Source organism: Apteryx rowi, unplaced genomic scaffold (genome assembly GCF_003343035.1).
Source record: "Apteryx rowi isolate R43461 unplaced genomic scaffold, aptRow1 scaffold_813, whole genome shotgun sequence".
Taxonomy (NCBI): domain Eukaryota; kingdom Metazoa; phylum Chordata; class Aves; order Apterygiformes; family Apterygidae; genus Apteryx; species Apteryx rowi.
The window spans coordinates 1-10,687 of record NW_020451109.1 but is presented as its reverse complement, the minus strand read 5'-3'; the positions used below and the strand labels follow the sequence as shown (position 1 = coordinate 10,687).

Below are 10,687 nucleotides of genomic sequence, written 5' to 3'. Positions count from 1 at the left end.
ACGGGAGGGGGGCTTCCCGCGGCGGGATGGCGGCCCGGCGGCGGTGAGGCGGGCGGGGGCCCGGCTGCGGGGCGGCGATGGCGGCGCTGCGGGCGGCCCTGCTCGGCGCGGTGCTGGGCTGCGCGGCCGCGGCGCTGATCCCCGCGGCCGACGTGAAGGTGGAGGTGCTGCAGAAGCCGTTCCTCTGCCACAGGAGGACCAAGTGGGGGGACATGATGCTGGTGCACTACGAGGGCTTCCTGGAGAGCGACGGATCCATGTTTCACTCCACGTAAGTCACTCGCTCTGGGAGCCTTGCCTTCGAGCTGGGTGGTGGGCTTGCCCGCAAATACGTATGTATCTGTTTTAAAGCGGACGGCGTCTTCCGTCAGTGCTTCTTCAGTCTGGGCTACACGCTGTGGCCTGCAACCTAACTGCCAAACGATGGCCTGTGATATTGTCCTGTAAGGAGTGCTATGTCGAGGGCCGGTTGTTTTTTATTTTTAAAATTAAAAAAAAAAGCCCCAAATACGTTCATATGTGTGCAGAGAATACGGGGAAAATAAAAGCAATGCATACACGTTCAAAATTTACCCTCGTTTTTTTATTTGTTAGTGAATTAACACAACTTTTAGCAACACTGAACAAGCTTATCTGTGAAACCCTTTGCACACTACAACCACCCCACACTACGACCAGAAAGTTTGGGTTGTCTTTACATCTTAAGAGTTTAGGAAACACTGACTTGCAATACTGTTGAAGACGAACATCAACAGTAAAGTTCATCCCTCTCCCTTTGCCAGAGTGAGGCTCTAAAACAAATTCCATTTAGCTTCTATTTTCTGGTTAGTCTCTAGAAAGTAGATTGTATTTTTTAAAAGGTGGGGATGTTAGACACCCTCTTCTGCAATTTAGATACAGATTTTGGAATGATCTGAGTGGCTTATTAGGTGCACAATTTGTGCTATGCACAAATTTCTTTCTAGTTTCTAAGGAAAACTTCTAGAGGAGACGTGTGCCTCTAGTTGAGAAAAAAAATCTTTCTAATGCCGATAGAACAATGGTACCTTTTCACTACTGAAACGGCATACTCTTCACCTGCCGCAGACCAGACAAATCAACATACCGGGACAACTGTAATGTAAGTAGGAATGAGAGCCAGAAATTCAAGGGAGTTTAAGAGCCTGCAAAGACTTGCTAATGTTGCCTTTCCTGTAAAACATCAACTCGGTGTTAGTAGTGGGAGACAGCAAAATGCTCAAGTATGCGCAGACTGTGTTTGAAGTCTGCTTTTGTGGAAAACATRCAAAAAGGGCTGTGTTTTGCATGTTCACTCTTTTGTAGGCAATTTAAACTAAAATCTCACTAATTTTCTCTTGTAGCTAACCTGCCCCTCTAAAAGGAGTTCTAGTGACATTCTAAGTTTTCGCTGCTGACTAACTTCTGTAAGTGCTCTGTTTTCTTGTTAAGCACCTTTCTTGCATGAGTGGTAAATAGAGCTTTTTGACTGTAGTTAAAATTCTGCGCCTGCCAGTATAGTGGAGGTAGTCCTTGTGTACCACCTGGTTAAATTGGAAAAAGGGGCTGGTCTGCCTATTTTAAGCTTATATGTTTTGCATGTATTTATTTCTATTCTTCTAAACTGTCAGTTGTGTAGACATTTTTTTTCCCTAATGACTGTTTTCAAAAGAGATGTCACTGATGCTTCTAAGCATGGGACAGGGTAAACTGTAAATGGGACCAAGATTTAGAAACTGGTTTTTGATTTGCAGTTTACCAAGGAATGAACACAGCCTTGAATGTATGCTTTAAGTAGGAATGCTTTTGTAGTCTCATCAGTTACAATGTGGAAATCAATGATCAGGGAAATGCGGGTGGGATCCAGGTGGCTCAGTGTTGTCATAAACACCCTGTATATGCTGTTTTATGAAGGAATGTTGTCATGCAGGGCATAAGTTTTAAAGGCTTTAAAGACTTRGATCTTTCATTTAAGAAATGCCAAGATGCCAAGTAAGATTTTCTATTACATAGCTCTGTGCTGTGAATATCTTCTGTCTGCTCCACAAACCTATTATGGAGCTTGCTGTTCAAAGACGGTTGTCTTCCATTCTTTTCCAGCCGCAAGCATAACAATGGTCAGCCTATGTGGTTTACACTGGGCATAAGGGAAGCTATCAAAGGCTGGGACAAAGGTTTGAAGGACATGTGTGTGGGAGAGAAGCGAAAGCTAACTATTCCACCATCCCTTGCTTATGGAAAAGAGGGAAAAGGTAAAACACCTGAAGTCCTCTCCTTACTTTAATCTGTTCTTATTCATGTATTTTACTGTTATTCTTTTTGGTCTAAGAGGTTAGCAAGTTTTCAAGCTTTCCAGGTGAGTTCCATTAAATAAGAGAAACTGCTGGAGTCAGGTGCTGTTACCAAAAGGCTACTCTTTCTCACAAACTTGTTTTTTGCAGAAATATCCATTAAGTGGTTAGGTGGTGAACACAGGAAAAAAATTTAGAACTGATGACAGCTGCTGTGCTGCAGGCTCAGAGCGTCTTTTCTGTTAGAGCTGTACCCAACAGTGCTCTGCTTTAGGTAGCTGTTGACTTCTTGGCTGTTGCATCTGTGTTTGTGGTAAGACTTCATGAATGCGCATAAGCAAGCCTCATACTTGTTTGTGGGTTTTTAGAACCCAGAGAAACTCCCTGTACCCTGCTACCCATCCTCTCATGTCCTTAGTCATACAGTGAAAAGTCACCATTTTTTTCTCCCTTAGGGGCATTTAATCCTTTCCCTCTTTTAGCTATTTTCAGTTTGGGCAGTGCCTGTTATCCACAATAATTAATCCATAATGTGGGGTACATGGGGAGTCATACTGACATCTACTGAAAATGGCTTGTATTTTGTCATTCCATACTTACTAGTAGTGTTTTCTCAACCTGTCCACTGCTAACAGTGTTTGTTTTTTTTTTTTTTTCCTTTCAGACACTTCCAGATCCCTCTCTTAATGGGAGGGTCAGATCTGGAATTAGTAGTCAAACAAGTGACAATTTGATTGACATGGGAAGGTTACTTTGACTGCTCTATGGGATTTGTTTTAGTTCGCTTTCTTTCTTTCTTTTTTTTTTTTTTGGAGTCATTATTAAGAATATTTTGTAATGACAAAAGTGGTCACAAATGACCTAAGGTAATACAAGGTTTTAAAGCAGAAAGGATAAATGCCTCGGGATGTACAATTCTTACTGGTATGTCCTCTCCCATTAACCTGAAATCGTTCTAGGGATGAGGAGTGTTTGAATATCTATCTTCTGGCAAGTAGGAAGGAACATAGGTTAAGTAGTGACAGTGTACTCCATATGCTCTTTTCTTGAAAGTATCCTTTAAAAAAAATCCTTTTCTAGAAGCCTTGGTTTGGGGTTCAAGAGATAATATTAGAAGTAATTTTGTATTAAAAGTAATTTTGCTTCCAGTAGAGAACAGGAAGCTCTTGATGGCCAGTCAGTTGCCTGTGTGGGGCACAGCTGTACATTTCTCCACAAAAATGTATAAAATGCTGCAGTGCTCACCTAGTAGCATAACATTAGAGAATTAGTTGCCTAGAGTAATGTGCAAAGCACTACAGTTAGTCTTCAAAGACTTGCAAGCCTCACATGTGTTTAATGCAGAAAGGTTGAAAGAGTGAGCACTGCTGGCAGCTTAAGAAATTACTTGCTTTAGGAAAACCTTGAAGTATTTGTCTGAATGTTGCTATTTTCAAGTGATGCCCTGGAAGACAGACATTTCATTTTCTCCATACTTCCTCAGAACACACATGATTTTACTAGCCTCCATCCTGGTGCCTTGATTGCTGACTGACCTGAATGATGAATCGGATGCCTTATTCTGCAACCCTCAGAAATATTACCTGTATGCCAGACCCTGAGCAGGTTACTGTAGGCTATATTTCCAGAAGTATCTGCTTATTTCTTCATACTGTAAATCTATAAACCTGCTTTTTGGCTGCAGCTCAGGGTATATTTAACACCACAGCTCCAAAATAGTATGTGAGGATTAGTTCTTCTGCCCGTCTTTTCAAGGTGCAGGAATATTTTTGGAGTGCTGCCAGCCAATACAGAAATATATTTGCTTCTATTCAGCCTCTGCATATAGGTGGGCCAAGTGATATGCTAAAAGGTCTCTGATAGTAGCTTCAGTCATTAACATGAAGGGATACCACACTGTTGTAAAAAGTCAGTGCATGATGAACTGAAATTGCTTCGTGAGGGGGGAAGCAGCCCTAAGACAGCTACAGGATACAGACAGCATTCCTGCCTGTTTGTCCTTTTCCACAAAAAGAGTTTTTTCCAGTAGCAGAGTATCAGATGCAAGGGGTCAACTGGCAGTGGCAAGGAAGTTGGGTATTTGGGAGGGGACGTATTTCAGGAGGACTGAATTCTCCCTTACTGTTCTATCAGTTGTGGCTGTATGATGCAGTAGCGGCCTACTGGCTGTGCAGGTGTCTTCGGTGTCTTCCACTCTGACCCTGACTGGCTCTCGCTGTGACAAACGGATCCCAGAACCTTGTATCATAGACCTGTGATGATGATTGCTTAATACAGGTTTGCATCAACCCATAGTAGTCTCTGTCAAAACTAGTCACATCTAAAATTGCATATGTGCTGTAGTGGCTGCTCAAAGTCCAGGCTACAGTTTGAAGTAGTCACACTGCTCACTGTTACAGATATCTATCCTCAGTAGTTCAAATAGCAGTGTTTCAAAATAAATAGGATTAGAAGAACTTTGCTCGTTGGCATATGGCTTTTGTATGGCCCTGAATGTGTAATTGTTTTTAACTTGTCTCCATGTTTAATGTTTTGGGCAGGAAAAATTCCACCTGAGAGCACACTGATATTCAACATTGACCTTTTAGAAATTAGGAATGGACCAAGATCTCATGAGTCATTCCAAGAGATGGATCTTAATGATGACTGGAAACTATCCAAGCAAGAGGTTAGTGGGTTACTTTTCTTGCTAACAAACCTACAGGGTGAGATAGTGGAAAGGGGAAGATAAGCTAAACTTGATCCTGTTATGGAAGTATYTAAATGTATAGAGTTAGATTTTTAGCACTAGGTGAAGTGTCAGGTGGCGTCTTAATATATGCAAGTTGTTATTCCCTCTGCCCCTTGGTCACTCTTGTTCAGGCAAYGCTTACTATCCACAGAGCTATTCTGCAAGCAGAATAGGCACTACATTAAGARCACTTAAGGCAATTATTTATTGGATAATGAACAGAATAGGTAGCTGGGACTAATGAGCTGTTAGGCTAACTATTAATAATGCTTGCTGTGAATGATAAGACGCCCAAGAAGTCTTTGCTGGACAGTTAGAGTGGGATGGAGTGGGATGAGCGTTGCAGTTGCTGCCTTTCAATTTTCTCCGTCTCCCTCTCCCTCGCTCATTTTTCAATCAGATACACTAAAGCTATGGCAACTTATTTGCTAGTTGTATTGCCTCTTTAGTAATAAGAGTCCTTCATCACTGAACAGGGCTATGTAATCAGTCAGACAAGTATTATTTTGAAAGTGACCTAGTAAGGAAGGTGTCTGTTGTCTAATACTACCATCCCAAACGTTGTGGCCCTCTCTTACACTACAATAGTGTAATTCTTTCATAAGCCTACCAAATATTAATTCAACCTTTGTGTAATAGGTGAAAATTTATTTGAAGAAAGAATTTGAAAAGCATGGAGCAGTGGTAAATGACACCCAGCATGATGCTTTGGTTGAAGACATATTTGATAAAGAAGATGAAGACAGTGATGGATTTATATCTGCAAGGGAATTCACATACAAGCATGATGAGCTGTAGAAAAATGTGGCATGATTTCTCATGATGCAGAAATGGCAGTGACTTGGAGAATGTCTGGTTCTCTCATCTTCTTGATTCATTGTTCTCGAGCTGACGGTTGCTGTTGGCAAAGAAACATTCTTTTTTATATTAAAGAGAATTTCTGTTCATTTAGTATAAACGTTTAAACTATTTTAAAGTATTAAAATGTACCTCCTTTCATGCAGCAGATGTGCATATCAATTTTTTTAACTTTTGTATTAACTTATTTTTCAGAAATGGAACAAACTTTCCAGATATCAAACACTGTGAAAATCAAAATCCAGTTCAGTGTGTGTGTGTGTGTGTGTGTGAAAGTCATTTTCGGTGAGTTCTTAATGCATAACTTCTAGGCTGTGGCTTAATTACTTGGTCTTGATTCTTGTGTAAGTCACAGCTTGAAAAGCAGTGTGCTGATTTCACTTCTTTCTGAAGATTTTGGAACGATATACTAGAAAGCATCAGCATCTCTTCTGCAGCTTAGCAACTGATACAAAGCTGTACAAAAAGAGTAACTCTTCTGTGCTGATTTTGCTCTTTTAAAGGGAGAGTGTTACCAACCATGGCAATAATCGTGTCCTTTTTTTGTAATGATGTGAACAAAGTAGGAATTAAATGTCAGAGTTTTTTGTTTGTTTTTATTTTTTTCCCCATGTCAGTAACATTCTAGGAAATGTCCATAATCTGAAAAATAACAAGTTGGGCTGCAGTGCGTAGGTGATGTTCCTTTCTTTCAGTGTTTGTTTTGAAACTTGGAGCTTGCATTCATACAGAAAGACTACACCTTTCTCCTCTCAAGTTTTGAGTGAGATCTTAAGACAAAATGTTGCAAATCTGTAGTTCTCAGTTGCAGAAGGGCAAGAGATGTACTGACAGGAAGGTAAACCTGGCCCTGAAAAAACCCTTGCAGTGGCCTGCCTGCTTTGTTATCGAGTTGCAAAACTTGTCTGTCCTTGCCTCTTTGCAGTATTTTTACAAGTAGTATGCAAACATGTGGTTTGAACTTTTAAGTAATAAAGTGACTTTTTAGAAAAATATGCATGGTATAAAAATGTTATGGTGCTGTATTTCTGGAGGGGTGGAGAGTATGAAGATTTCAACTCTATTTTGTGTTTGTTTGAACTGTGCCTGGAGAAGAAGGAAAAAACAGGCAGGAACCCATGGATAATGGCTAAACGAGGGGGCAAGGCATCTCTGCAGAAGGAATTGGATAGCCTGTTTTGGCACCTCTGACAAAAGGGCCTCTGAATACTGTGTTTTTGCCTGGAAGGCATTGCTCAAGGCTATAGAGGGACATAGGGCAAATGCAGTTGTGTGAAATGGGGGTTAGTGCAGTGCACTAATACCGAAGTATTAACAAGTGAGACTCCACAATCAAGGTTCTCGACACAGATGAGCAAATTGCTCTCCATGCCCTCTAGTGGTGCAAGCGAGTATTAGAAAACTACTTTATTAGAGAGTTCAACTTCATATGGGCAGAGCATTTGGAACTGGCTAAAGATTGCTGTCTCTTCTCTGACAGCAGTCAGTAGTAAATGTTTGGGAGAAGAAAGTAAAAATGAACTTGAGTGCATAGTGCGCTTTTGGGGTGTGGGTTTGGGGKTTTTTTTTGAGGGGGGAGGTTGTTTAAGCATCTGTCATTTGGGGGCTTACAGCCTATTTGACATGACAGTTGTGGCCACATATTTTTGTTTCAAGAGCCTTTAGATTTTTTAAAACAACTAGTTTCCTTGAACCTGTTCATACTTTTGCTTCCATAACATTCTCTGGCAGTGAGTTTCACTGTAGAACTGTGTATGAAAATACTTCCCTTTGATTTTAAGCTTGTTGCCTGTCTTGGCTCTTATATTATGAAAATAATGAACAATCATTCCCTAGTTACGTCTGCTTACAAGTCATGATTTTACTTCCTCYACTTCCCCATCACTTGCTGAGATGGAGTTTGCCTGACTTTAGCTGTTCCAAGGCTGTTTATTCATTTTGTGTTGGGTGTCTTGATTTCTGCTATAGTCCCCAGAGCATGGACCCACTCTAAGGACCCTGAGTGAGATTCATCCCATTTATATTGTTCATGTTATATCATGATAGATGCCTCATCAAAGAGTGATGCCTGTCATTCTCTGTTAACTGCATGGGGAGCCTAGACAATTAACATAGCCTTGGCCTAAGGAGGACTACTAGCATATGAAGTTGGCTGTCAAAGTAATTTTGTTTAGTATGTGGGAACTGGCAGGTACGTGACCAACCAAAACAGAAATACTGTTGGGTGTGTGCTGCGTGGGAGAGAGGAATTGAGGCTTGGATTGGGTCTGTCAGGGTTTTAGATCAGTTTGCAGTATTTAGCAATGCTGTCTGAACATCTGGCTCGGAAATGAAAGCATAAAAGCATGAAATAAAGCTTGGCCCTGAACTCCTGGCATATTTAAATAGGTAAACTTAAATAAGGGGTCCCACTGTATATGTACAGTAAGAGCTGGGTGTTGTTTCCCTTGTATTAAATAGGAATTAGTGGATATTGTGAAACAGAGTGATGCATTATCTTATTTCTACTTAGATTTTTTTAAAGCATTTTTTAAAAATATCTTTCAGTAAACTTGTATGAGTTGATTTATTAATGTCAGCAGTGTATTAAAGCTGTGGGATGAAGATGCTTATCTAGTGCACTGTGCATAGATTTAGAGTAGGTGAGTGGGCAGGGTTTTTTTTCTTACTGCTTTTCTTGGAAGCTGTGTTACATTTCTGAAATTGAACTAAAAATTGTTTTCACAAGTGCAGAATCACTAGCAGGTTTGAGAAGCTACTTCAGCTCTGTTACCACTTGCTATCATCAAAGTCTGTGAAGATGATGGGATTTCTTGGGTAGAAATAGCACACTGCCTGTCTTGCTCTTGATTGCTTCTGCTGTTAATCCACAGGGGATACAGCTGCATTGTCAGCAGGAGCTGTCTACCTGCTGTAGAGCAGAGGCAGGCAGCTGCCTATCCATGGAGGAGGAGGAATATTGGTGCTTCTGTGCCACTCAGCAACACTTCTGCCAGCTTGGGTGTGAAATGTATGCATTTCCCATGAAGAAACAAACCCACACCTGCTTGTCTGTAAAATGCAGCACTTGAAAAAGTGAGAATGGCTCAAAACAGTGATATGAGCATCTAGAGGATCATTCTTCTTGCAGCATATAGCCTGCTTCAAGTATTCCTTGTTGTTTTGTGGTTATATAGGAAAAAACATGCTGATGCTCTTTAGAACTGCAGCCTGTTATTCAGAGCTGCTAACTACCAATTACAGTGGGAGTCACTGCCTTCTGTAGGTGCAGGAACAGCCTTCAGAGCTTATTTTATTTGAAAAWTTTTGATATGCAATGCAGTGACACAAGATAGCTTTTGGCAATGCGTCAGGAACGGTGCTTATAGTCTGAAATGTTTTTTAAAGCTTTCTTTGAGATCAACTGACAAGGCAAACAGTGCTGAAACTAAAAAAATCACATTATTGGGTGTTAAGTCTTTCTCTGCTTCTCAGTACCTTCTCTCCTTGTGCTGTCAGCAACGTTCCCAGTATAGATCCGTTTTGGTGAGCACTGTGTACGACAAGGTCATAAAATTGCAGTGTTAAGTACATATCAAACAAACTGCTACCATAGTTCCTTGTTTGTGACATTTAGAACCAAAATGACCTGTGGCACATTTCCCAAGTGCTTCAGCATAAAAATATGTGGTACAAATCTACCTTTAAATTACAATTGTCTTTGTCACATGTGCTGCCCGGACCCAGAGTCTCTGCTATTAGATATGAGGAGGTCTATCCCTTGATTCAGAGACCCCAGTTTCAGACACAGGTGAGTATCAGTGCGATGGAGAGTTTGTTGCCCCAGGACATTCTGGGTAAAGGGGTAAATCTGGGGGAAAGACAGAGACAATGGAAGCACACAGAGCAATGGGAGAAATGTGAAGGATCTAGGAAACAAAAACTTGGCATCTGTTTACTTGGCAGAGAGACCATTGGAAAACACTGACATAGGTACTGCAGATTATAARGCTGGATATTGATCTGACTTTGGTTAGAAATCACTACTTCAACCAGTTTCTATGTGGATTTTACATTTATTACTAGAGTTTAAATTTGGACTTCTGAGGTCTGTGAAGGAATAGTCAGAATAGGTAAGTTTTGTTTTTAGCAGTCAAACTCATCAGACTCAGCTTCTGGGAAGAAAAGAAAAAAAAAGCTTCATATATCTTCATCAGGGAGTCATTTTTGGTAACAGGAAAAAAAAAACAGACAAAAACTGCTTATATTTGTATAAACCTGGATAATTTTATCCTCCCCTGAAAGTTAATCATGATGCTTACCGTTTTGTGCCCTAGTTTTCTCCTGGTACACAGGAAAAAGCTCCTTGACAAAATAATAATCTTTCCTTAGCTATCCTGCTCCTATTTTTGTATTTGTGCTTGATTATGTCAACAGTTTCACTCAAGAAATGCTAACTGAGAACTCAGTAGGAAGCTCTATATCTGTTACAGGGACAGGAACCTTCATTATCGGCTCTTACGCCCTGAAGGGCATCAGGCAGGAGCCTCCTCAGCTTCACCTTTTTCCTTCTGGGAGGCCTTGCCCCAAAAGCAGACTGGTTTAGCTGCAGGTTCCACCAGTTGGCAGCTGGTGGTATTTCTGCCACCCTGAATGATGTAAAATGTTTACAGCTTAGTTTAGCTGAGAAATCTACTGCTAAGAGACATGGTAGCTTAAAACATCAATATATCCGATGATATATTGACTTGACTTGATATATTGGCCTTGACTTCTCCTGGGAAAAGCTCGTGGGAAAAGCTCCAGCTAGGAGTGGCTGCTGCTAACGAGC

At 40.9% G+C, this 10,687-nt stretch overlaps 1 protein-coding gene across 1 annotated transcript; it reads left to right on the top strand.

Moving 5' to 3' along the window:
- The first annotated feature begins 20 nt into the window (after positions 1-20).
- FKBP14 (FK506 binding protein 14) lies at positions 21-6,872 on the top strand. Its single transcript, XM_026089458.1, has 4 exons — positions 21-271; positions 2,098-2,249; positions 4,829-4,956; positions 5,659-6,872. Exons 1-4 carry the CDS (start codon positions 78-80, stop codon positions 5,815-5,817), a joined length of 633 nt encoding a protein of 210 aa, XP_025945243.1. The 5' UTR covers positions 21-77; the 3' UTR covers positions 5,818-6,872.
- Positions 6,873-10,687: the final 3,815 nt, after the last annotated feature.